General features: G+C 46.7%; 1 protein-coding gene across 1 annotated transcript; it reads right to left on the bottom strand.

Moving 5' to 3' along the window:
• Positions 1 to 14: 14 nt before the first annotated feature.
• LOC308672638 (BTB/POZ domain-containing protein KCTD19-like) lies at positions 15 to 25,945 on the bottom strand (the record flags this gene model as incomplete). The annotated part of the gene is made up of 11 exons (XM_081335685.1): positions 15 to 149; positions 3,392 to 3,825; positions 13,499 to 13,613; positions 16,092 to 16,195; positions 16,908 to 17,068; positions 18,635 to 18,839; positions 20,175 to 20,306; positions 21,345 to 21,536; positions 21,623 to 21,797; positions 21,881 to 22,511; positions 25,860 to 25,945. 10 exons carry the CDS (start codon positions 25,943 to 25,945, stop codon positions 3,752 to 3,754), a joined length of 1,875 nt encoding a protein of 624 aa, XP_081191811.1. The 3' UTR covers positions 15 to 149; positions 3,392 to 3,751.
• Positions 25,946 to 27,822: the final 1,877 nt, after the last annotated feature.

Raw genomic sequence — 27,822 nt, 5'->3', positions numbered from 1 at the left:
TATTGTTGCTGAAACCATGTTGATTGGTGGTGTTTATTACTTAAGACCAAAGCCTAAGCAGCAAGAGCAGGCAAGTATACACGTTCCAAAGAGCACAGGCCCAGAGAGAGACGTCCCAGAGAGAGATCCTGTTGCTACTCCAAAGGTTCCTAATAATGATAAAAAGACAAAAAAGACACAGGTTGCTCACAGCAAGCCTGGGGTTACTAATAAAAATGCTAATGTTGAGAATTCACTAACAGGTAAACCTTTGCATTCCAGGTGTATCCATAAGTGGCACAGAAGATTGGGTCATGCCAGTTTCCGTGTTCTGAAGAAGATGCCAGGGTTCGCAAGAGGTTTGGATCTAAAGGGGTGTAAGGTGTTCTTGGATTGTGCTGTCTGCAAGAAAGCCAAATCTAAAGCAGCAGCAATTCCAAAACGCGCTACACGCCTGTCAACACGCATTTTTGATTTGGTACACACTGACATAGTTGGTCCTTTTGAACCCACACTTGGTGGTAAAAGATATTTCTTGACAATCGTTGACAATTATTCTAGATATGGATATGTATATCCTATGAAAGAAAAATCTGAGACCTTTCAGATCTTTAAAGACTTTGCTAGTCTTGTCTATACCCAATTCGAGGTCAATATTGCCAGAATCCAGAGTGATCGCGGTGCTGAATTCATGTCTCAGCGTTTCCAGGACTGGATGCGTGAGAATGGGATAGTACATCAGACATCCGCTCCTTATACTCCAGCTGAAAATGGGGTGGCAGAACGCAGAAATGGGGTTTTGCAAACCATGATGCGTTGCCTCCTTGAAGATGCTAACCTCAGTCTTCCATACTGGGGTGAAGCTATCAAATATGCTAACCATATCATCAACCGCACTTGGAGTAGTGTGATAAATCAGACCCCTTATTTCATGTTGTATGGACACAAGCCTGATCTCTCACATCTCCATATTTTTGGTTCCTATGCTATGGTGAATATTCCTTTAGCCCAAAGAAAGAAAGGGGGTCCTGCAGCAAAAAGGATGAGATTTATGGGCATTGATGATAATTCAAAATGGAGCAAATACATTGACTCTCATGATGTTATTGTGGTTTCACAATCTGCTATTTTTGAGGAAGATGCTGACTGGTCCAGGATTCATTCTAACGATCCTGGAGTTTATTTTCCTAGAGACGATGTTGCTGATGCCACGCAACCTGATGATCAAGATTCACAGGATATTGTTCCTTCCACGAGTTCTTCTCAACCTACTGTTCCGTCTTCGCAAGCCGCTGATGTTGCTGCTGGCGACGATGATGAAGACGAGGACGACACGGAAGAAGAATGGACGATTGGCCCGAGACGTTCCAAGAGGACCACAAAGGGAATCCCTCCAAAACGGTATTCATGGCAAGTAACAAAAACACCTGTACCTTTGATTTGTAATGTTACACTTCCACCTGAGAAGTTCACACAGATCAAACATCTTCCTGAATCAGAACAAGATAAATGGTTTGAGGCAATGCAGGCTGAAATGGACAGTCTAAAGAAACTCCAAGTGTTTACGCCTGCAAGCCCTCCAGCAAACAAGACAGTTATTGGTACTCGATGGGTCTACAGGATCAAAAAGAAGCCGAATGGTGAGTCGTTGTACAAGGCCAGACTCGTAGCCCAGGGTTTCGCTCAACGTTATCCTGAGGACTATACAAATACATACTCACCCACAGTGCGAACTGAAAGTGTGAAAATTGCTTTAGCCACTGCAACTATCCTTGGCCTAGAAGTTTTCCAGTTCGACGTTGAAACGGCTTATCTTCACGCTGATCTTGATGAAGACATCTACGTCAAAGGTCCTCCAGGTTTCAGACAGCAAGAAGGGGATACCTGGTTTCTACACAAAAGTCTTTATGGTCTGAAACAGTCTGGTTTAATGTGGTACTTATGTCTTTCTGACAAACTAAATTCAATGGGCTTTATTAAGTCCGAAACAGATGAATGCGTGTTTACCAAAAGATCCGGTAATAGGTATGAGATAATTCTTGTTTATGTCGATGATATTGTTTATATTGGTCCAAATAAGCAGATGAGTGAGGTTTTTGCTAAAGCTTTACAAAAGTTTTTCACGTTGAAGTGTTTAGGGTGTATTAACACTTATTTAGGTGTTCAAATTGCCAAAACTCAGAAGGGGTTTAGTCTCACACAAGAAGAGAAGATTGAACAACTGTTACATCACTGTAACATGGAGAACGCTAAGCCTGTGAGTATACCCATGCAAACTGATTTTCACATTTTGGCACATGAACCAAGTCCTGAGTTCGAAGATCAAACACTATATCGCTCAGTCATTGGGTCGCTGCTGTATATTAGTAGTTGGACTAGACCCGACATTGCACTTAGTGTTAATCTTTTATCACGACACGTAGGCAAGGCAAAACAGTTTCATTGGACATGTGTTAAGAAGTTATTGAGGTATCTAAAACACACCAAAGACATGAAGTTGTTGTTGGAACCCACACATACTGACTATGCAGAGTTATGTTGTTATGCAGATTCAGATTGGGCGAGTGATAAGAAGTCACGGAAAAGTACATCAGGTTACATGATGTTCTTAAATGGATGTCCTGTTTACTGGCATGTGCGTAAACAGAATCTTGTTTCTTGTTCCTCTACAGAAGCTGAGTATGCTTGTGTGTCTGATGCATGCAATTCTTTAACCTGGTTTGATGCTTTAGTCACAGATATCTGGACACATCCGATTCGACCAATCACAGTGATGGAAGATAATGAATCTGTGGTTTATATTTCTGAAACACGTTTTACAGGTTCAAGGTCCAGACACATTGACATCCGATATCAAAATATAAGGCAACTGGTTAAACAAGGTTTTGTGTCATTACAGTATGTGCCTACACGTGATCAAATCGCTGACATGCTGAACAAACCACTTCCTACAGCCCAGCATGAGTATCTGCGTGAGAAGATGTGCCTTACTTGAGTCTTCACTTTGCTGACGAAAGAAGGGGAATGTCACTGCACGTTTTTTTTTGTTCGTCAGAAAAGTTCATTTCTAACTGTACATTTTCCCCTGCTCTCTGCACCTGTTGTGATAACTTATCTGGTAACCATAGTGAATCCCATATGACTAGCTATGTTATGGTTTCAGTCTGTTTAGTGCGCATGTCTAGAGAAAGTTCTGGGTTGTTATCTGTATTGTTTTTTTCACTTTGCTGTTACTGACTATTACGTTAGGATGTAGCCCAGCTAGCTCTGTATAATATATATTTAGTTTTTATATTTTTGTAAGTAAAAGGTATTTAGTAAGATTATGCGTCTTGTTTTTCTTGCCTTCCTGCAAGTGTATCATGCATTCTCTGAAGCACGGTCCGTCGCCCTCTACAAAGGTGATTTTTACCTTGACATGCAGTATGGCTCTTCCTTGTGATGCTCTCTGTGCCCGCAACTTTTCAATATACTTCTGGCAAGTGCTCAACCAAAATCTGAACCTGGGGGGGGGGGGAAAGAGCAAGAGTGAGAAAGGTCACGATTACACAATGAAACAGGCAACGTCAAACCAACACCAGCTCAGTGCCCCAAAAGGTGCGAGAGGAGCAGCAACAGCCAACTGCACCCCCCGAAAGGGCCCTGCCACAGGCACCCCCAGCATCCCCAGAGGCAGCTGCCAGTCCACTCCTGGCCCTGCATAGAAGATTCGCTGCTGCAATGCCTCAAGGAGAAGCGCCTCTTATTTTCAGGATAAATAGATCAGAACGCATCACGGCCAGCACTGCAGTTTGCAGGTCTCCAGCCAAGCCCCACACGGACAGATTTTCTTAATGGAATCAGTCTCTGCAAGAGAAATGCATGCAATATTTTCAAATTCCAAATATTAGCATTGTTCCAAATATTAAATCATTCCTCAAAATGTCAGATGCCTCTAGGAAAGCGTCATCTGTTTCGCTTCTTCATCAGAGCTGACTGGATGGTGAGGGGCTGCCTCCTTGGTCAGGGCCATGGCTGCAAACGCCACGTTCCTGGGCTGTCCCAGCAGGACGTGGGCCCTGTGGTGGCCCTTCCCACCTAACCCTTTCTGGGACGGCGTAAAGGCTGGAGATGGGAAGCGCTTCTTAGGCCAGATAGAAAACGGACAGCCCACAACACATTGCCTCAAAAGAACAGGAGAGAAAAGCCTAAAATTTAAGCTTATCTCAAATACTTTCTTCTGCATTAGGCATGATGCCCGCATGAATGGCTAATTCTCAACATACAGCCACAACTGAGCCCAGAATTTATGTTGCTAAGTGAAAGATTTGTTTGTTTTTTAAACAAGTTTTATTGATTTTTTAATATTTACATATACATGTATTTGTGAAGCAAATGGTTGGGTAGTCAAAATAACAAATAACCAGTTGTTTGTAAATAGTTCAGGTTGCATCAACAAGGATTCCGATTCCCTTAGTTATCACATAGTCAAAATAATCAAATCAGTACATTTCTAGTCATGACCTAGTCCATTAACAGAATTTTCAATATATTTTCACTATTACATATCAATATCCTGTTTTTAAGTTTTACTTAAATGCAATAAAATACTCTGGAGTAGCCTATATTTAAAAAAAGCTTAATTTTTGGATAACAGTCAGCCAGATGTTCAGACTGGATTTGCCATTTTTGTCTACTGTATTTTCCGGCGTATAAGACAACTGGGCGTATAAGACGACCCCCTACATTTCCTGTTAAATTATAGGGTTTGGGCTATAAGACTACCCCTCTTCCAACGCACACCAAATAAAAATTAAAAAACATCAGATTTGATTTTAACATGGTAATTTTAATTCAAATGCTTATGACATGCAGGTACTTAGTAGGAAAACTGTCACTTATAAACATAAGGCTGTTTGTCATCAAACATGTAAACATAAAACAGTGCAAGTGGATTAAACTTTAATAATAATAATAATAATAATAATAATAATAATAATAACAACAACAATAACAATAATAATAATAAGTTGGAAGGGACCTTGGAGGTCATCTAGTCCAACCCCCTGCTAAGGCAGGAAACCCTATACCATTTCAGACAAATGGCTGTCCAGTCTCTTCTTAAAAACTTCCAGTGTTGGAGCATTCACCACTTCTGCAGGCAGGTTGTTCCACTGGTTAATTGTTCTAACTGTCAGGAAGTTTCTCCTTAGTTCTAGGTTGCTTCTCTCCTTGACTAGTTTCCATCCATTGCTTCTTGTCCTGCTTTCAGGTGCTTTGGAGAATAGCTTGGCTCTCTCTTCTTTGTGGCAGCCCCTGAGATATTGGATCACTGCTATCATGTCACCCCTCACCCTTCTCTTCGTTAAACTACACATACCCAATTCCAGCAACCGTTTCCTATTTTCGTAATTCACTTTTTCACTTTTCCTAATTCACTCTAAAGCTTTCCCTGCGCAGAGCCTTAAATAACACCAGCTGCCTGCAATTAGTGCAGGTTCTCATCCCACCAGGCTCAAGGTTGACTCAGCCTTCCATCCTTCCGAGGTAGGTAAAATGAGGACTCAGATTGTTGGGAGCAATAAGCTGACTTTGTAATAATGCAGCTTGGGGGGGGGGGGGTGAAAGCTCTAATAAGCAGGCATATACATAGAATGAAGGCTATTGCTAAGCACATTGATTTGTGCTTTAAATTGTAAGCCGCCCTGAGTCTTCGGAGAAGGGCGGGATATAAATGGGATTTTAAAAAAAAGACCAAATGGGAGATCCGCTCCAGGTTTTCCAGCCAGCCCGCCCAGTTCCTGAGTCAAATGTGTCCTTAGAGCTAAGCAGCTGCTCTGGCTATGGCATTCCCCCGTAGATAGGGCTCGCAACTTGGGAGTCCTCCTAGATTCACGGCTCACTCTGGAAGACCACATAGGAGCTGTGACTAGGGGGGCTTTCGCCCAGGTTCACCTGGTGCGCCAGTTGCGGCCCTATCTAAGCCGGGATGATCTATGCACGGTCACTCACGCGCTCGTGACCTCTCGACTAGACTACTGCAACGCTCTCTACATGGGGCTGCCCTTGAGGACCACCCGGAAGTTCCAACTGGCACAGAATGCAGCCGCGAGAGTTGTGTTGGGAGTTTCCCGATACTCCCATGTCACACCTCTGCTCCGTGAGCTGCATTGGTTGCCAGTTGTCTTCCGGGTGAGATTCAAGGTACTAGTAATGGTGTTTAAAGCCCTACATGGCAGGGGTCCGGAGTACCTTAGGGAACACCTGCTGCCGGCGTCAACTTCCCTCCGCCCTGTGCGTTCCCACAGAGAGGGACTCCTCAGGGTGCCACCGGTCAGAGAATGTAGATTGGTGGCCCCCAGGGGGAGATCTTTCTCTGTGGGCGCCCCGGAGCTATGGAACCAGTTACCGGTTGAGCTCCGGACGGCGCCCGATCTTCGCTCCTTTCGCCGCGATCTGAAAACATACCTGTTCGAACAAGCCGGCCTGGCCTGAGGGGGGATTGGTGGGGTTTTTTACTATCATTTTATTGGGGTTTTTATTAATGTACCAACTGTTTTTATGGGCATGTATTTAATTATCTTTTAATTTTTGTAACTCTGTGTTTTATTCTTGCCCTGTACACCGCCCTGAGTCCTTCGGGAGAAGGGCGGTATAGAAATATTAATAAATTAAATTAAAATAAATTCCCCACCTGCCTTTCAAGTTGCTCTTGCATTCCCCACCTGCCTACAGCTGCTCTTCAACTTTAGAAGGAAAGACGCCCAGACCCCAGCCTGTAAAAAATCACAGACTGCAGCTTCTACTCCAATTGGTCCCGCTTTCCCTGCGCAGACTAAATGGAAGATCCGCTCCAGGTTTTCCAGCCAGCCCTGTCCCTAAAGTTTCAGCACCCAGCGTATAAGACGACCCCTGACTTTTGAGAAGATTTTCATGGATTAAAAAGTCGTCTTATACGCCGGAAACTACGGTACCTATCAAGTCCTTATCAAGGACCTGGGATAGGCAGATCTGGATGTTTGATGGTATTACAGATATTGTTGCAGGATGGAAGCAGTTCCTAGTAAGGCCGCCTTTTGCAATTGACTAATGGCGAATTTGTCAATGCCGATGATGGTGTCCAAGTGGTGCTCCAGTTGTTTTGGGATTGCACCCAAGGCGCCTATTACTATTGGTACTACCCTTGCTTGCCTTTGCCACAGTCTTTCTATTTCTATTTGTAGGTCTTTGTATTTTGTTATCTTCTCCAGTTCTTTCTCCTCTATTCTGCTGTCTCCAGGCACTGCCACGTCCACTATCCAGACTTTGTTGTCTTTCTTATCGACAATTGTTAAGTCTGGGGTGTTATGTTGCAGGTGCTTGTTGTTGTTGTTGTTGTTGTGAACTGAAAAAGGAGTGAATTTTAGATGGCTGATTCCAGAAGCGATCCTATCCTAATTAACTGGGATGGGAAAAGATACAGATTGGACACGCCACTTGAGGCATTGGAGCTTTATGATGACCATAAAGCGTTTCTGGAAGGGGAAAGTTCGGAACCCCGTCCGGAGAGAGAAACAAAGAGACAGGAAGAAACGGTCACAGAAGGAGCAGCCAAGCCAAGGGAAGAAGAAGACACTGAAAACAGAAAGACAGAAGGAGTGGAAAGAGAAAGAGAACAGAGACGGATAAGAACAACTAGAAGGTTAAGACCTATATAGAATTGAAGGAGATGGAGAAGGAAAGTGGGATTCTTTCAATGAATGTAAATGGACTGAACTCCCCTATAAAAAGGAAAAACATTTTTACACGACTATGAAGATTAAAAATGGATATAATCTTTCTCCAAGAAACACATATTAAGAGCCAACACTACAAATTGTTGGAGCAACTGAAAATCGGGAAACTGCATTTCTCATTAGCCCAACAAAAGAAAAGAGGAATAGCTCTCTCTATTAAAGAAATAATGAATCCCAAACAAATCTATGCAGATGAGGAGGGAAGAATATTGATGGTGGAAATAATGATAAACCCAAACCAGATACTGACAGTAGCAATGTATGCATCTAATAATAAGCAAGAAGAGTTCTACCAAAAACTGCATAAAAAATAGTGGAATTGGAATACCAAAACATTATCATTGGCTAGAAAAATGAGGTAGAGAGAAAGGAACTTAATATGTATTAGTAAATTAAATGTTGGAACCCAGACAATATGTTGCTGATAAAATATTAAGCACTTGTAATTAATATTTATTAAATAATTAATATTTATTAAATATTGTAAATTAATACTAAATATTGTAATTAATATTTATTAAATAATTAATACAAATATTATTTAAAAAGGTACATCAAAACACCTTTATATAGGTACTCATGGAGCACTTCATTTATCAGCTGCATGAACATTGCGGGACCTCCTTGTAGCCCAAAGGGGAGTACTTTAAATTGGAAGCCCTAGGGGGCAGCTAAAAGCCATTTTCCATTTCTCCCCTTCCTTAATTCATCTCCTTCCTTAATTCTGACCCTGTAGTACGCCTCCTGTAAATCCAGTTTAGAAAATATTTTGCTCTTTGAAAGGTGGGCCAGCATGTCCTTCACGAGGGTAAGGGGGTACACATTTTCCACGCACACAGCATTAAGACCCCTATAATCAACACAGTTGATTCTGCCAACCTAGCAGTTCGAAAGCACGTAAAAATGCAAGTAGAAAAATAGGGAACACTACGGTGGGAAGGTAACAGCGTTCCGTGCGCCTTTGGCGTCTAGTCATGCCGGCCACATGACCACGGAGACGTCCTCGGGCAAGCGCTGGCTCTTCGGCTTTGAAACGGAGATGAGCACCGGCCCCTAGAGTTGGAAACGACTAGCACGCATGTGCGGGGGAACCTTTACCTTTTACTTTAATCAACACAGAGACGAAGAGACCCATCTTTCTTCTCTTTGAACTGAACCGGGCAGCTATCCTGGGTCTGGCCAGTTGAGTGAAGCCTCGGGCCAACTTTTTGTCTATGAACGTGCACAGTTTTTGTCTAACTCACCTGGGGTCATGGAATACAATTTTGGTTTGGTAGCTTGGCTCCAAGAACACTCTTGATGGCACAGTCTGTGGGGTGGGAAGTTTTTCTGAACCTCTCATTAAATACATCGACCAAGTCATGGTATTCTCAGGGTATGCTTTGCAAGAGCTCACTTTTTGAAGCAGCTGCCACTTCTCTGCAGGGGTCCTTTCCCACTTTGTGGCCAGTGTTGCATGGGGCTTGCTTCCTCTTTGGGAACTTCAAAAGTCCCTTCCTCCAATCTACCCGTGGATTCAATTTTTTGAGCCAAGCCATTCCATCTCTGGCGCCACTATAAAGCTTAGTCTCAGAGTGGTTTCCCATGGTCATGCCTAGGGGTTCAGCAGCGAATTGACCCTTCTAATTGTCAGAAAGCAATTGGGTTCTTTAATCTCCTCAGGCGGACCCCCCGTTTTCTCACCAGGGTTGGGCTTATCAAGCATCTGGTGCACCCCGACGCTAGTAAGGCTTTTAGGGCCACTCTCTTTTCCATGCCTAGGATCAGCAGTTCTATGGGCATGGTTGCTGGTGCGTTCGGCCCACTTACCAAGGGGTCATTATTGTAGTCACTGTCGGAGGGCCCTTGGTCTTCTTCTGATGAGGTCAGTTTGCTCCCTTGGCTTGGAGGAGGGACAAGAACTCCATGACCTCGGTGCTCTTTAGGGACTGTGTTCTTGGTGTGCTGCGAGGGCTTTGTCAGCTTCCCTCCTGGCAGTAGGTCTTCCTTCTTTGCTGGGGTCTTCATCTGGCATTCCGCAGCCTGGTGACCCTCTTTACAGGCGGTCAAGTGCGGCCACACCACCTGGGGTTTGGTAGCTTCCCTCTTTCTCTCGGGGGGCACCTTTTCCACGCTTTGCCCGACTGGCACTGGTTCCGCACCTAGTCGATTTCTGCTTCTTTGGCCAGGACACACCAATTGTGGAGATGGGTGGGGACCCCTCTGGTGATGCTGGCATGATATAGGTCATCATTCAGCCCATCCTTGAAACAACTCACCAGGATGTCTTCTGGCCAGTTGAGGCAGCAAGGTAGGTCTTGAAACTCCTCAGTATATTCAACCACAGGATGGCGGCCCTGCCTCACAGTCTTGATGCAATCTCTGGCTTTCTGATGGGCCAGGAAGTCCTTGAACTTCAGCCTCAGCACTGTTATGAAACAATTGAAGTTTCGCAGTTCTGGGGTAGCATTGTAGAGGGTTACCATCCATTGGGCAGTGGCCTCTTGCAGGGCCAGGGTGATGACCCTGATCCTAGCCCCCTCGGTATGACCGCCGCACATGTACTCTTGCATGTAGGAAAAATCCCTATTGGTGGGGATCCATATTGAATTTAATTCCAAGGCAGGTGTGTACCTTCCGTTCCTGCTGATCAGCTCCTCCATCACTGATTCGTTGGGCATTTGCCCCTCCAGGGTCCCTTTGAGGAATACTGGCTGGGATGGTTGTCACTCTTTCCACTGATTCAGTAACACCCGCAGCTGTCTCTGGGGTAGGGGATACCCCTCTACCACTGGCTGCTTCCTCATGCTGTCCATCATCCCTCTCCATTCAGGAAATGGCCTCTTGTGTCTTCAGGCTCTGGAAAGCTTCCATCATGAAGCACATTGCTCTTTTCATGAGGTGGTTGGGGTGGTCCAGTTTTTCCTCCAATTTGTAGTCATTGTACAACGCCTCCATCTCCTGCCTTCAGCCATGCTGTCGGCTGCCCCAGGTGAGGGTGGCCTCCTTGGTCCTTCCTTCCCAGTCCTCCTTCCCCACACTGGCAGACCATCTTGGTTTTGAGGAGTCCTCTAGGGCGGCAGCTTCCTCCTTCCATTTGCTGGTGGACCCTGGAGGAGGTTTCCCCCCAGCACTCAGCTTCTTCATGCTCGCTGCCTTGGTTAGACATGGTATGCACGGTCCTCATGGTAGGGCTGGTGCTGCTCCAGGTTGACCTCTTTGCAGATCCTGCCTAATGTAAGGCCCCACCTCAGCTATTCCTTCAAGGAAGCAGAGCTCTTGAAGCAGGCAGCATTTCAAAAGGACCTTTTATTGAGACAAAGTGACTGCAGAGAAAACAGTCAGGATCTAAAGTTCCAGCACAAAAGCGTTAGGTTAAACCCCATTGCTCAAAATCCCTCCCAAGTGCCCAGTCCATAGAGAGCCAATCCAGAGGTGCGAAGATGTGGTGGGAACTCCTACCCAGAATGTGATAACAAGTTGTTCTCAGGCGCAACAACCTTGGTTCTCAGGGGATGAGACAAGGCAGATGGCCGAAGGCTCATCCCTCCTCCCCCCAGTTCCCTGGCAGATACATCAAAGGAAAAGAGGAACAAAACAAAATGAATACATCAAAGAGAAGCCCCAAGGTTCCCCCCTTTCTCCAGAATGGCAGTGTCCCTATAGGGATATATGGGGACTTGACAATGTTTTTTTCATTTTAAGTACAAGATACCCAGAGTCATGATGAAATTAAGCAGCAGGAGGGAGGCCTGGTCCAACCATCATCATCATCATCATAAGAAGTAGTAGTAGTAGTTGGAAGGGACCTTGGAGGTCATCTACCGTATTTTCCGGCGTATAAGACGACTTTTTAACCCATGAAAATCACCTCAAAAGTTGGGGGGTCATCTTATACGCCCAGTCGTCTTATACGCCGGAAAATCAGTGGGTGGCGTCTGGCGGGAGCCGGCAGGGCAGTCCTGCGCATGTGCGCACTCCCCGGCTGCTTCTTAGCAGCTGGGGAGTGCGCGTGTGTGCAGGACTGCCCTGCCGGCTCCCGCCCGACGCTCTTCCCTCTTGAGGCAGCATCGCTCCCCGGCTCCTAAGGAGTCCTCGGGGATGCTGCCTCAAGAGGTAAGAGCGTCGGACGGGAGCCGGCAGGGAAGTCCTGCACACGTGCGCGCACGCAGGACTTCCCTGCCGGCTCCCGTCCGACGCTCTTCCCTCTTGAGGCAGCAGCTGCCTCAGAGGGAAGAGCATCGGACGGGAGCCGGCAGGGCAGTCCTGCTCCCGTCCGATGCTGTGTTTCCGCCGGGCCGTGCTGGCCGAGACGAGCCAGCAGGCAGCCGCCGTGAGCGCGGCGCTGAGGGGCAGCGGCAGGACGGCCCAGCGCCTGCAGGACGGCCAGTAGTCCCACGCGCAGCAGCAGCCGCCGGCTCAGCAACAGGTCTGAGTGCAGGAGCCGCACCGCCAGGCTGCCCAGGAAAAGCAGCCACACCGAGAGGCTGCACATCCAGTCCAGCTCCATGAGGGGCAGGGCGGGAAGCCGGCCAGGAAGAGGGACCGGGAGCCCGGGCCGAGCGCACCTCAGCCGACGGTGAGAGGGAAGCGGCACATGAAAAAGAGGCTGCGGGCGGAGCTGCCCCACCCTGCGCTGAATGGGAGAAGTTCAAGGCCGGGGGGGGGGAAGCAGGAGGGGCGCCGGCCGTGGCGGGGTGGCGGCTGCCCTCCGGCGCTGCCTGCCGCCCGGGAAACACTGCGCCTCGGGGGCCGGCAGAAGCGCAGGAGCAGTGGGAGGGCCGGCAGGGCCAGTCGGGCCTTCGCCTCCTCTGCGACGGACAGGGAGGGCAGGGCATGTAAGTATTTTCCGGCGTATAAGACAAAAAACCTTGAAAAACTTCTTAAAAGTAGGGGGTCGTCTTATACGCCGGGTCGTCTTATACGCCGGAAAATACGGTAATCCAACCCCCTGCTCAGGCAGGAAACCCTATACCATTTCAGGCAAATGGCTGTCCAGTCTCTTCTTAAAAACCTCCAGTGTTGGAGCATTCACCACTTCTGGAGGCAAGTCGTTCCACTGGTTAATTGTTCTAACTGTCTTCTCCTTAGTTCTAGGTTGCTTCTCTCCTTGACTAGTTTCCATCCATTGCTTCTTGTCCTGCTTTCAGGTGCTTTGGAGAATAGCTTGACTCCCTCTTCTTTGTGGCAGCCCCTGAGATATTGGAACACTGCTATCATGTCACCCCTCACTCTTCTCTTCGTTAAAACTATAAGACGGCCTTCAGTTCAGCTGCTCCTTCTTCTACTGCAAGGGGATACCTGCTCTGCTCCAGCTGTTCTTTGGGGCCCAGAGCATCTGCCCCTTCAGTTCCCCCGGCTGTGCCCAAGTGCAAAGTCCTTCACAAGACAAATGCACTTTCCAAGATTTGGGAGAAATAAACTTCACATTCCCTTTACATCACTAGTGATATTTCTGAAATAATGTTTAGCTTTGTTGTCCTGATTCATTGCTGCAAATTGTTAATTAGCAACATTTAATAACACCATAGGGACATAATGAAACCGGAACAACCTAAGAGAAATTGGCAAACACAAACTGTTACAGTTATAGAGAAAATAGAACTTTGGGGAGGAAATAATTAAAGCCTTATTCTACAAAGAACATAGTTGAGAGATGCAGCCATTCGGTACACTGAGCACTTCCATCTCTGTCTTAAGGTATAACTGCTCTTTAACTATCCCAGAGATAATATGCATCAAATAGTAATTAACGTACTTAAATTCAGATGGTAAGTACAACTTGCCAAGTCTTAAGAAGTTGAGAACATGTCGAAACATTTTTCCATCTCCATGAATGAGGAGACTCTGGCCATAAGCAATCCAATATACCTTTTTGCAATTTGACAACAACTCTGGAAACTAAAAGGAAGAAAAAGATTTCCAATCAGCTCTTTCCATAAGTTTTCTCTCAAACTGGAAAGACTATTTTCCTTATCAAAAAGACCCTGGCTAACAGATTTGTATTCTAAAAAACTGAACAGTTTACTACAGACCATGACAGAATAATATCAGGTGCAAAGAGGACCACAAATGACTGGCGTTGTTAACATGAAATCAACATATGGTGTGGACTTTGCCTGGCCTGCAGATGGCCCAGGTTCCTAAGCCTTGCAAAGCATGTGCTTTATCCCACAGTTCCAGAAGGAAAGCAGTTGTCGTAATTTGCTGCAGTAGAAATGTCTTTTGCACATTTTTACCATGGCATGTATATTTTGTAAAAAAATCAGATACATTGATTATCCTGAGTTTCAGGTCATGGAAAAAAATGCTTTTATCAGTTTAGTTAATCTTCAAAGACTAATGCCACAGCAGCCCAATGTAGTACAGGTAATCTTCAAGTTAGGACTGTAATGAAGCCTGCCCATTAGGGCCAAAAACTGGGACAACGTTAAATGAACTACATCCCTGCTCTCCCCAATGCATTCCTTAAAGAAATGTGTGGCTCATTAAGTGGAGCTCAGCGGTGGATGAGATCCTGAGAGGCCTAGTGCAGGCAGAAGCCCACCTGCCTCGGGCTCCCCATGGCCTCCCCCACCCCAGAATACCCCATGGGGGCTTGCAAGCGTGTCTGCTGTGCAGTTGGCTATCTTGCCAGCAAGAAACAAAGGGGAAGGAAAACGCAGGGTGGGCCTGCCTGTCCTGGTTTTGCCACTGCCCATCCTCCTGCCCAGGTACCCCTGTCTTTCTGGGGCAAAACAAGGGTCACGCCCCTTGCCTGTCAGATGGTCAGCTCATTGAAGCAGAAAGCTCTGAAAGCAGCCTGCCATTTCCAGAAGGAATTGCTGGAGCACTGAAAATGGCGGCCTCTTCCAGGAGGCCTGGGAAGCAGACCCAATGTGCTGCAAGGTCCTATCGGGGGGGGGGGATGTGAGGGGGTGCTGCAGCATTCCTATGGTCAGTCGTAAGGGCAAATAACCATGCAGGCCATTGTAACTTTGAAACAGGGTCATACACTATGTAGTTTTGGGGTCTCTGTCGTATCTCCAGTACTGCCTGTACTAAGGGATTCAGAGCTTCCTTGGTTCTCCTAGTCTCAGATAAAATAATTGTGATTGGTTTTGCACACAACCTCCTAGATCCCGTGCCTGCACAGATGAAGCTTTACTCGCTCCTGTACTGCTTGCATGGCCCAATTCCTGACAGGCCATGGAATAGTATCAATCCACAGCTTGGGGTTGGGGACCCCTGTAATACAAGGACCAATGAAAGGCAGCCATTTGTGTCTTTGTTTCCCCTCCCTCTGAGAATTCCCTGCCAGCAGGAAAAGCGCCAATCAATTGCTCTCCTTAAAAGGGGGAAGGACAGGGCTAGGCAGGTTTGGGCAGATGTTTGGGCAAAGCCTTCTCTCAAGTTGCCCAACTCACAGGTCAACCATGTCAATCATGGACTTTCCTTCCCACTTCATCCCGTAACCCTCCTGCATGCCTTTGACAGTCAGGATGGAAGGAGGGTGAAGCAGGGAGCAGAGCCAGAAAAAAGGAGAACCCTCCACCGCTAGTATAACAGAGTGGCAATCCAAGCAGCAAGTGGCAAGTAACCCCAAATCTCTTTGCACAGGACACAAAATGGCTCTAAGTCCTGAAAGCAATAGATAGTCTAGTTCAGTGTCAGCAAAAAAACCCCAAAAAACCTGCAGGTACTCCTTGGGGAGAAACTGGCATCACCCAGCTGGCAAACTCCAGCTCTTTCATTCCGCTGCACCTGGGTTTTCAGAAAGTCTCCTTGTGACCGCCAAGCCCTTTGGGACCTCCAGTCAAACTTTTTGCCTGGAGATGCTTCCACAGAAACCCGCTGCCTGGTCCTTCCTGCACTCCAAGCCAAAATGGCTGTGGAAGGCGGAAGAGGTCAGTGAGAAGCAGGCGGATGAGCCCACTGCATGGCCAGCCACATTGCTGAAGGTGAGGCCCATGATAAAAACTGTATTGGAAGGGGAGAAATCCCTGGACTTTAAGCTGGGTCAAGTCTGGGCTGGGGACAGGACAAAGGCCGTTATCAGGAGCACAGGATATACAAGAAGAATTCCAGGGCTTGTTTGTGCAACGGTTAGAGGGATGCGAGGATGATCTCTCTAAGGCAGTTTCCCAAAGTCACCAGCATTCAGGAAAGGGAATGGATGACACTGGAACTCTCTCACACATCCCAGCCTGCATTTCATCAGGAGACGCACAACAAAAAGCACAATGAAAATCATGAGAGATCAATTTTCAAGTACTCTGTGCAATCTGCCACATGTCTTCTGAGCTTAGTTACATAACATGCTTTCTTTATATCTCTTTAGAACAAGCAGCCTAAATATTGGCTGCTCTAGAGTAATATAAACATACTTAATAATTATACCTTTAATAATGTTTGCAAATAGGTGGCATACCAGTGGCTTCCTACATAGACTTTGACAATATGATGTAGGGAAAAAGCTGTTATTTCTGCTGCCCACTCTGCATCTACAAAACACAATCCAAATGACAGACGATCCACTTTTATACTTTTGCAACACAAAGGAATGGATTCATGAAGGAATGAAATATGCCCAGCCATCTGAACCACACAATTTCCTTATAAATAATTGGATCAGGGAAGGAAATAGAGAAATTTCATTACTGGCCCAAACCATTTTGCAATCTATAACTATTCTAAGACCCACTTCACAAGTTACATTACCAAGCCAGAGATCCCTGGGCCTATATGCTAGATCATTTTATGAGGGAATTCTCAACTATGTTGTATGGCTCAACAACTAAGTGTATGAGCTGAATCTGTACAATTCATTAACCTAAAATATGACTGGACAATTTCAGTGTGTCCAATGAAGAAAGCCATTCAGGTCAATGGCACTCCCTTCCAAGAAAATGCACCTCCTAGGCAGACAGCTTGATAACAGTCTTTAAAAAAGGCCTAAGCAACTTTTTAATTTTCTTCTCCCACTAAGGGAAAATACCAATCATTCTATCATATATTCATCCTTCAAGTTCAGCTTGGCCCCCTGATGACTATTATGACACATCCATCTCACCTCTGTTCTGCAACATTATGGAAGGCGTTTGCCGCAGCCTTTTTCGCAGGGATGTTTTTCCATTACCCAGATCTATAACCTATGAATGACTCCCACAACAGAGCTACCTGTGCATAATAAATCTGAAGGGACGCATGACTTACTTTTTACCAGGGAGTCTGTGGACATCTTCGGGTTTAAAAATCTTTTTAAAGCATCCTTCATGGGCTCATAGATGAGATCCATTTGATCCAAATAGGTGCAAAGGTGTGGAAGTTCAGACATATTTCGTGTAAGTGGAAGTCTGCAAGTTCCTAACCAATTCCTTTGCATAGAAAAAGAGAAAAAACTTGCCAGAAATGTAAATATTTTTAACATTCCTATTTTAAGGCAGCTATTGGATTATTTCTTTTCATTCTTTCATCTTTATACAGACTTTTTACCAACTGGTTTTCTTCTTCATATATATATATATATATATATATATATATATATATATATATATATATATATATATATATATATATATATATATATATATATATATATATGTATATACGATTTATTCACACTCTACTTTAAAATAACAATGATACCAATTCGTATCCTCCTTATCATGTGCATATTAATTTGCCATTAAACCTTGTTTAAGATTAGTGTTATTAGTGTACTTACACTTTATTACATAAAATATTGAACAGTTAGAAACCGAAGCTCTGGTATCGTAAGGTCAAAACATTGTCTGGCTCCATGCAGAAGCCAGACCTTGGCTTTTTAAATAATAAAATGTTGAAAGCAAAATTTAGGACCAAAGAAGTCCCAACAGAAGAGTTCAGGACTGCTATGTAGCTGAGGGTGGAACTGTGGGGTCCTTGGTGCTCTCAGAGCTTCACTGTTTGCTTGCAGATGTTTCATTATCCAACTAGATAGCAACATCAGTGCAAGGGAGTGTGGGATTTGTCCCTATATATGTACAGCATGTGTGGGGGGGTGTCTCCTTGGTAGTTCCATGATTAGGTTAGGTTGACTATCAATCAAGGCAATTGACTGACATTCCCATAAGACCATCCAGTGGCCTTGAAGGGACCACCAAATGCTACACTTACTCACTAGAGGGCACCACAAAACGCACTCTCTACACTGGTTACTCCCATGATAAAACTCAGCCTACTCAGTTCCACCCCAGGGGCACCCCAGGACAAGATTGAAATCTGTACCCCTCAAAGAGGTTAAAACCACTTGCCGCTCACTGCTCACAGCTCTCAGCCCAAGGTGGTTTGTCCGCTGCTATAGCCCCTCCTGCATTGCTTTTGTGGACCTTGCAGAACAGGACTCTATTTGCTCCCAAACAGCAACCCCACTCACATCCCGGAACCAAACTGTCACATCTGGACTGACCAGTCCTGCCCCTCTCTACAGGACTCTCCCAAACTCCTCCAGAAACTAATACTGATGCCCACGTCAGGAGGAAGATGGCTCCTCCTCCAACGTGAGGCATGACATCCTTTGTCAGCAGGTGCAGATCATATTGGACAATCTATCCAACCTTTGGGAAACCCTCGTCCTAGCTGATGGTCTGGAGATTCCTGGACACAGAGACCTGCTTTATTCCTCATTGTCCCATCCTGGGAATGGCTGCAAGAAAATGCAAAGGCCATAAGTACTAATTGACTGGATGACCCAGGTGGTAATAAATAGGAGCAGGGACGTGCAATTTAAATTGAGAATTTTCCAATTATAAAATAAGTATTATTCTGGTACCATCCTTTGGAGCTGCCTGGAAAGCACTTCCTTCACACTGTTGTAACGGAAGGTTGTGTTTGCATTTACATCTCAAGTGTCTTCGTCAGAAACTAGAAACAAGCATAACCAAACTTCCCAAGGGACATACATGACATGCTGAAAGAGAACTCCATTCCCTGATATGTAGAGCTTGTTCCCATCCAGAGTGCTCTCCATGTGGAGCTGCCCCAGAGCAGAGTCAGGGTACTTGACTAGGAGTCCCAGCACCATTGGGTACAAAGGAAGGAGGACTGATGGGTCCTGAAGTCTCTGCTGCTGTACTGGAGACTTAGAGGCTTCACTGGAACCTGAGCCTAAAGAAAAACACCCAAAGGAGACATTGACATTAAAATGGCTGTGCCATCATTTGGCTGAAGTAAAGATCTGAGCTGCATTCTATTTTATAACCAAAGCAGAACAACAACTCAGTATTAGCAAAAACAAGCAAATGCATTTCTTAAAAGGTGCACTCAGAACAAAGGAACACCACAGCATTCAATTTCTTCAGCCAATGGTTTAGAAGTGCCCATTTCGTTCTGGACTTGGGACAGAAGTTTTTTAAGAGTAGAATAGCAGAAATGAGTTAAAGCTCAGAACGTTTTGCAAGTCCTGCTTTCTGAGCCTCCAAATTCCACATGCTCCAAGTTTCCTAATTAATTAATTATTGTAATCAGGACAGACTCCAGTCAAGGGAAGGGCACAGGAGGGATGGGGGGGGGGAACTGAGTGCAAGGGCCACCTGGTTTTGCATTGTTGGACAGTCATAAAATATATATTTTAAGCTGAGCAACAATAAAGCAAGTAGGCTGAAGAGTGGAAACAGAAGGCCAAGTAGTGTGAGATTCCATAATGATATTGAAAAAAGGACACTTCTAGTTTGACATGGTATTCTAAATATTATAATTTATAGTCATTTTTGAAGTTTCCTAGAAGAAGGGGTAAATCAGTCTAAAGTGTAGGGCAGTTATTTGCTTCATTTGACCATTTAACAAAAAATAATTGCATACAAATGTACCCACTATATACTTCAATTTTAGTAACAAATAACTCCAATTATGTATTACCAGGGTGTTTATTGTCATAGAACGCACAGGACGGCGTTCTGGCACCTTTTTTTGAATGGAAGAACCGGTTATTTCTAAGCTGCCAGCGTGAGTACAGGTATGGCTGCAGAGCGATTTTGCGGACCCCCAGCAACCCGATCCATGCTCCGGAGGCCTGGAAAGGGCCTCTGCCGCCTGGATCTGTGGATGCAGAGCAATTTCGCGCGCCCCCCGGCTGATCCAGGCTCCGGAGGCCTTTTCTAAGCCTCCAGAACCCAGATTCATGGCCACAGAGCAATTTTGTGGCCCCCTCGTGGCCCGATCCAGGCTCCGGAGGCCTGGAAAATGCCCAGATCTTCTTCCCTGCCTCCCCGATCCAGCTTCGTAAAGGGCTTTTGACTGAAGCCGGAGCTGTGTGTGAGTTCTGGCACCTTTTTTTTATAAAAAAAGTACTGTGTATTACTGTATAGGTTATATTCTGTACAATTTCCTAATGAATACGACCAAGTTATCATTATTCACACTCTGTAATTAAAGAAAGCCCAAGTAATCCCTTTTACATTGAACTCAGTCAACACAGAACTTAAAATGTTGTAAGAACTACACCTGGGTTATTCCTGAAAATCTTTACGGCTTCTTTGACCTTGGGGATGCCCAAGGCTTCTGCTTCGGCTTCCAGAGAATCCAAGCTGGAGAAGTTATCAGGCAAAAGAATCTTCTCTGAGCGAAGAAAATTAGCTAGTTGTTTAAAGAGATGCACACCAGAAAGTAAACAATTGGAAGATCTAGCAAGGTATTTTTGCAATCACATTTCATGCTACATACATATATTTCGAGTGACTTTAGGGGAAAGCAAAGCAACAGATGGACAAAGCCAGCCAGCCAGAAAGAGATGGACATGGAAACAATGCAGAGAAAATTGATAGGAAGAAACAGAATTTGAATTTGAAACATAGGCTAGGCCACAGGTCTGCAACCCGCGGCTCCGGAGCCGCATGCGGCTCTTTCACCCACCTCCTGTGGCTCCCAGTCCTCTGCCATGTGCAGTCCCCCCAAAAAAAAGTGGGACTAAAAAGGTTCAACCAATCAATTCAAATATGCAGGGTAGGTGCATATCTCGCCTTGGCTCCACTCTTCAGTCAAACCCTGTTCTGCGCATGCGCGCATGTACGCGCATGCCCACACATTTTTTGCAGCTCCCAGTTTTTCCTTTTGTGAGGGAACCGGTTCCGAGTGGCTCTTTCACTGTTTCAGGCTGCTGACCCCTGGGCTAGGCTAATAACTATAACAATAATTCTAGGATAACAATGCAAATTATAGGCTTGGTAAGCCAGCATATGAGGGCTGCTCGATGCTTTCTTAGCTTGCTTGTTTTCTTCAGACATTTCATTTAGGTCACATCATCAGTGAGCACTACAAGAAAACAAGCAACTCAGACCCCTCATTTCAACCCTGAGATACAAAGCTCCAGCAACCGCTGTTTTTGTACAAGCAACACTTCCTTTAGAGGAACGGAGAAACGGCAGCTCGAAAGAGGCCTTTCTTGCCTTGCTGGCTTTCCCCGGGGCAAGGCAGGACGAGCTGCAAGATTCTTCCCCATTTCCTCATTAGGCTTCCCAGCCCTTCCTTTCAGCGAACGAGCCGAAGGCGGCAGCCAGGGGAGCGTCGCGCTGGGCAGGAGCCGTCAGGGCAACGGGACAGGCGCCGAGTTGAGCTCCCCGCCGCGAGCGCCCCCTTCCCCGGGGGTTGGGTCCCGCCCGCCCGCCCGCCCTTTACCGATGAAGCGGAACTCGCCGCTCTCGACCTCGATCAGCGCCGCGCCGTCGGCCAGCCAGAGGAGGTTGTCGTCGCTGACCAGCGCCGGGAACTCGTCCACCAGGCGCAGCGGCAGGAAGCAGTAGCGCACCTCCGCCTCCGCCTCCAGCAGCGGCGTGTCCAGCAGCCCCAGCGGCGCCTGCTCCTGCGACCCTGCGGCGGAGACAGGCGGGCGGGGAGGAGGGTCGTCGCGGCGCAGCTCGCCCCCCCGGCTCCCCCCCGGCGTCCCCGTCCCTCACCGGAGCAGGCGGGGCTCCTGAGCGCGCCCTCGGCGGCGGCGGCGGCGGCGGCGGCGCCCGGCCGGCTGATGCACTTCCGCGTCCGCCAGTAGTTGAGCGAGGCTCGCTCGGCCACGGGGATGTCGGCGGGCCGGACGCGCAGGTTGTGCTTGCCCTCCTTCAGGTTGTCCAGGCTCTGCCGGGAGAGGCGCGTCAGGGGGGGCGCGGAGGAGGGAGGGAGGGAGGGAGGGGCGCGGAGGGGGGGGGTCCCCCGGGCACCTGCAGCAGCGGCGCCAGGCCCAGCAGCCCGGCCTGCTCGTAGAGGAGCGGCAGCTCCAGCCCGCTGCCGCCCGACAGCCGCGCCGTGTGCAGGAAGTAGTGGACGTGGCGGAAGGCGTAGCCGTCGCGGTCCAGGAACAGCCGCTGCCCCGCCGCCGCCCGGCCCAGCAGCGACTCCGGGAACGGCGCCAACTTGCTCCGCGGCACCGCGAAGGCCCAGCCGCCCACGTTCAGCTGCACCGGCGGCTCCTCCGGCCCCGACGGCGCTCCCGTCGCCGCTGCCTCCTCCTTCTCCGCCGCCGGGTCCTGCGGGAAGGAGAGCCGCGCATCAGCTCGCCTCGCCCCCCGGCCGGCCGGCCATCCCCTCTCCCTGCCCCCCTCACCATGCCAGGTCGCCGCCGGACGGGCGCAGCTGCTCAACCGCCGCCACGGTTGCCCGGCAACGGGGGTCACGTGCCGGAGCCGCCCCCCCCCCGAGAACGCCCCCCCGCTACCTGCCCCGGGCGCCTCCGGGGGAGGGGAGCGGGGGGGGCAGGAGCCGAGCCGGATCCTAAATGAGAGAGGGGGGACCGCGGACCTTGGGAAACGGGGATCGCGACTCGCGGAAGCAGAAAGCCCTTGTTGGGGGGAGCTGTAGTGTTTTTATAGGGTACAGAAATAAATGATAGATTTGATACATTCATCAGTCAGAAAGCAAGTGATTGAACCATAAAAGACATTGATCACATGTGCGAATTAAACAATAGAAAATGTGGATTCTAGATAACATTCCAGAAGCGGCAAATGTTTGGGTTGCGTTCCTCTTTCCCACCTGGGTTTGTATCTTTCTTGAAAAGCACAAGTGCATTCAGGGACTTTCAGAAAACCCTCCCTACTCTTTAGTTCCTGCATATCAAAAGAAATGGCCTTGGCCAAGAAGAACAGCCCCCCCCATGTTTTTCTAAAGTTAAAAAAGAGACCAGAACTGCCATGTTGAAAGTGCTAATATCACCTTTTAAAAAGCTAATAACCGCTAAAATTCTAGGTAACATGGGGTGGGAAGCCTGCACATTGCTGCTTCTTTGTTTATTAAATTTGTTTGCCACCCATCTCCCTGCGAGCTACCAAGGAGCTACCATTTCATGGAGACAATTGTTATAATTGTTGTTATAACAATTGTTCATAACAATGTGAAGGCACATCATACACATCAAGTTCTTCCCAAGAACCTAATAAGGTGTAGCACAGAATGGCCTTTTGCAAGTGACAGCTGAAGCTTTTGTCAAGGTGTATAGTGTCCAAGTGCCATTCAAGACTTTTTGGTAGGGCACCCAGTGTGCAAATAACTTTGAACCACCACAGCCAGTTTATGCCATAATTTAGATTTTCAGATCTTGATACTTTCTGATCTCCAATTATTTTTCTCCTATTCTACTAGTCACATCTATTATCCACACTTTCTTCTTTACAGCCACAGTTAAATCTGGTGTGTTATGAGTCAAGAGTCAAGAATTAAACTGGCAGTTATGTGCTGCTTCTTTTCAACTTGCCATTAGAGGTGGGGGGGAGGTGTTGCTTTAAAAGTGTATTCTGTATTCAGAAATCCCACAATATTTTAACCTGTTTGGGCTACTTTTTCAACTTTTATGTTTCCCCTTTTTCATCTGTGCAATCTTCTTACACAGGCTGAATATATGATCTATTGTTTCTTCTGCCTCTTTGCACAACTTGCACTTTGAAATGACAATTTTTCAATTCTGGCCTTAATTGCATTAGTTCAAACAGCTTACTCTTGAGCAGCCAAAATCAAGTTTTCAGATTCCTTTTTTAATGTTCCAGTTGTAAACCATTGCCGGGTTGCATCCGCCTTCTCTTCCACTGTTTGTAGAAATTAACCATGTACAGGTAATCCTTGACTTACAACTACAATTTAGGTTGTTAAGTGAGACATTTGTTAAGTGAGATTTACCCCATTTTATGACTTTTCTTGCCACATTAAGTGAATCACTGCAGTTGATCAGTTAGTAACCTGGTTGATTTTCCTTATCAAAAGGCTGCAAAAGGGGATCGCATGATCCTGGGACACTGCAACAGTCATAAATAGGAGCCAGTTGTGAAGCGTTTGAATTTTGATCACATGACCATGAGGATGCTGCAACAATTGTGTGAAAAATGCTCATAAATCATTTTTTTCAGTACTGTACTGTTATAACTTTTAGCAGTCACTAAGTGAACTGTTGCAAGTCAAGGGCTATCTGTACTATAATGCTTTTCCTTGCCACCCTTGTGTTCATGTTTTTATTACATTATTTTAATATTTAGATTTTGTTTCCTGCACATTCTATAAGTTCCAATTTTAAACTTGCATCTGTTATCCTTGGCTGCTTTTTATGTAATCAGCCAATGCCTGCTTTTCATCTTCGACAGTTGGACGTGCAGTTAAAGACTGCCTTCAATTCTGCAGGACGCCCATCAGTATCATCACAGGGAAGCAATACGTCATGAATAGTTGATCAGTTTTCTTTTTAGTTCAAACTGACCAGCTTGTGTCCAGTTAATAATTACTGCAGTGTATGTCAATGCTGCAAACATTGACATGTTTTTGCACTGACATGTAAGAGACAGCCTTTGTTTAAACTGCTTCACTTTGAATCTTTAAGGGAGGGAATTTTTCTAACGTCTATTTTGAGAAGATAAGAAGCCCACGTACAGAATGGGAGGAGAGACCTCATATGTGAAACTAATTGGATAATGTGATTTATGACATGTAGATAAGGGGGGAATTGTGTGTGTGTGTTACGATGGGTTTGGGGGGAGGAGATTTCAGATTCTGGCATTCCTCCATGAGTGCCAATGTTTCGTTTCATTACTAAGATTTTTTGGATAAATAATATGCCTGCAATTTGTTTGATTTGTCTTATTCATCGGAACCAGGACATCACGCTAGAATCTCCTTTCTTTCAAAGAGGGGTCCTGAACCCCCACCGCTGCCTCTGGTAGGAGAGATAAGCTGGCAAAGATTCAGGGAAGAATCCTCAAGATGGAAAGAGAAGGCCTGATTGCTGGCAAAACTTCTGAAGAGGAAATAATAAATAGTTTTCTGTGGGAAGATGATTTTGAGCCGATCTCCAGACTTCAGCAGAGAACTGGGCTTATCTTGTCATCAAGCTGGAACCACTCCAGTAGAGAATACGTGCGGCAAGAGGCCCCAGAAGCAGAATGGGGAGGAGGTGAGCCCTTCAGCCTCTGAGAATCTGGGTGAGTGGAAAATGTGCCTGCCAGACCCAGGAGTCCCCTGCCAAGCCCTCCAGACCCATAGAAACAGAGGACCCCAGCCTGGGGCCTCTGCAGCAATGGGAGGTTGGGAAGCCCCCACAAGTGAAAGGCCGACAACCTCTGAGCTTGCCCCAGCTAATAGAAGCCTTGCAACAGCTGGGGGTGGTGCAGAACCCTGGAGATCAGGAGCTGGTGGGAGGACAACAGCAAGGGTGGCAGCAGCAGGACCCAAACGTGCAACCCCTGAACATACAGCAGGACCAGTGGGGCCAGCAGCAGTGGGGGCTCTGGCAGCCATTAAATCAACAACTAGAGTGGGGCCAGCAGCAATTGGAGACACAACAACAGCAGTGGGGGCCCCAGCAACCATTTAACCAACAGCCAGGGTGGGGCCCGCAGCAACTGGCCGACCTGGACTGAGGATGGGGTTTTTTAATATTGTTTTAATTTTATTGGTTTTAGTAATTAATTATGGGGCTTTGTAATTTAATTCTTTTTTAATATTTGTATTACTGTTTTTTATAGCTGTTTTATTGTTGTGAGCCGCCCTGAGTCCTTCGGGAGATAGGGCGGCATATAAGTCCCATAAATAAATAGATAGATAGATGATAGATAGCTAGATAGCTAGATAGATAGCTAGATAGATAGATAGATAGATAGATAGATAGATAGATAGATAGATAGATAGATAGATAGGGACCCCGGCAACCAATGATGAACCCACCCTTCAGAGCAACCTTCGATGGGGACCCAGAAAAACTGATTTACTTCCTCAACCACGTACACTCTCATTTGAATAGCTGGGCCCATCTCTACCCAGACCCAGTGCAATGGTCGATGTGATTGCGTCCAGCCTAAAGGGAGAAGCATCCGATTGTTTCAACAATTTATATAACGAGCAAGCCCCTGACTTGCAGGACCCCCTCCTCTTCCTCCTAGGGCTGAGGGAAAGATTTGAGGAGCAGAAGAGCAAATCCATAAGATAAAGCAAGCTGGCTGGCCTGCCCTGGAGTACATGTGGGAGTTTCGAAAGCTGGCCGGTCAGATAGAGAGATGGCCTGAGCAATCCATAATTCATCTTTTTAGAGAAGGTGGACTACCTTTCTCTGGCATGTATCTATCGAGCTGTGCCTGACCACTCCATGAATGGTACCAGGCAGCAGTGAAATTAGATGTTCAGCTTGCCCGCTATAAGAAGCCTCTCCTACCTGAACCCAAGCCAAGGTCAGAACAACCTGAATAGCACTCATCCCCACGAACATCTCTCAACTACTGTGAGGGCTGAAAGACCCAAACCACCTGTAGACCCAGCAATTAAGTGTTTCCGATGCAGACAGCAGGGACATTGAGCAGTGAAATGCCCAGTCCCCTTTCCCCAACAGCAGAACAGACCAGGACCAGCAGTGAGAAAGAAACCTGCACAGCAGCTAAAGGGAGAGAAATCCAACCAGATGACACAGGAACCTGTTGTCCAGGTCACATCCCTCACATGGGAAGACGCCGGAACTCAGACTGGATCCACCCCAGTTCTACCCTCTTTTGACAGCAACGACGAAGGGGAAAACGACCTGATGGTGAGTTGATGCATCCTAACCTTTTTATTGCCTGCCAAACTCATAATCCCTAAATCAGGTGCACAAGTAGACCTGAAAGTGCTAGTCGATACTGGCTGCTCCTGATGCATCATTAGCCTGAAATGTGCCTTGAGACTGGGCATACAGGCCAAGCCGCTCTCCAAACCTGTGAGGTTCAAGCAAGCCAATGGCTCCCTAATGGGAGGGACTTTAGTCATGCAATTAACGGAGCCCTTACGCCTGGAAATAGGCGAGCACTGGGAGTTTATTCGCTTCCTGATAACTACAAAGATGTCAGAGACTGTTATCCTAGGACTAGCCTGGCTAGACAAATGGAAGCCATTTATCTGGTGGGAAAAAGGAATGAGAACTCTGAGATTACCCATAGGACCTGATCCCTCCATTGATTCAACAGATGTTACAGGAGATTTTAGCCCACCCAAGGAGCAAGTGCACATGGCTGCCTTACGGCCACATGGCAAACCGCTCATCCCCAGCGAGTACCAGGATCTAGCGGAGGTGTTTAGTGAGAAAGAATGTAATACCTTGCCTCCTCACCGTCCCAATGATTGTTCCATCGAACCGTTACCAGGGACCAAACTCCCCCAACCAAGAATGTATGCTATGTCCCCCCTTGAAATGGAGGAGATGCAGTGGTATGTGGATACAAACCTAGTGAGGGGATTCATTGAACGGGCCAAGTCTACTGTGGGAGCCCCTGTGTTGTTCAGAGAGAAAAAAGATGGGTCTCTTCGTCTCTGCATTGACTATAAAGGCCTGAACACGGTGAGTGTGGAAAATAGATACCCTCTCTCCCTCCTGAAAGACTAACCCACCTGGCGAAGGGGAGCGTCTTCACCAAGTTAGACCTGAGAGAAACATATTACCAGGTAAGAATAAAGGAGGGAAATGAGTGGAAAAATGGCCTTCAACTGCCCCTTGGGAAGCTACCAATTCAAAGTCATGCCATTTGGACTGCAGGGGGCCCCAGCCATATTTATGCAGTTGATTAATGAGGTCCTACTGAACATTTATACAAAGGGATTCTGGTGTATCTTGATGACATTCTGATATACAGTATGAATATGACTGATCACATAAGACTGGTCAGAG

Source organism: Vipera berus (genome assembly GCF_964194415.1).
Source record: "Vipera berus genome assembly, chromosome: 10".
Taxonomy (NCBI): domain Eukaryota; kingdom Metazoa; phylum Chordata; class Lepidosauria; order Squamata; family Viperidae; genus Vipera; species Vipera berus.
Note: the sequence above shows the minus strand (reverse complement) of the source record. Positions and strands in the feature narration are given on the sequence as shown.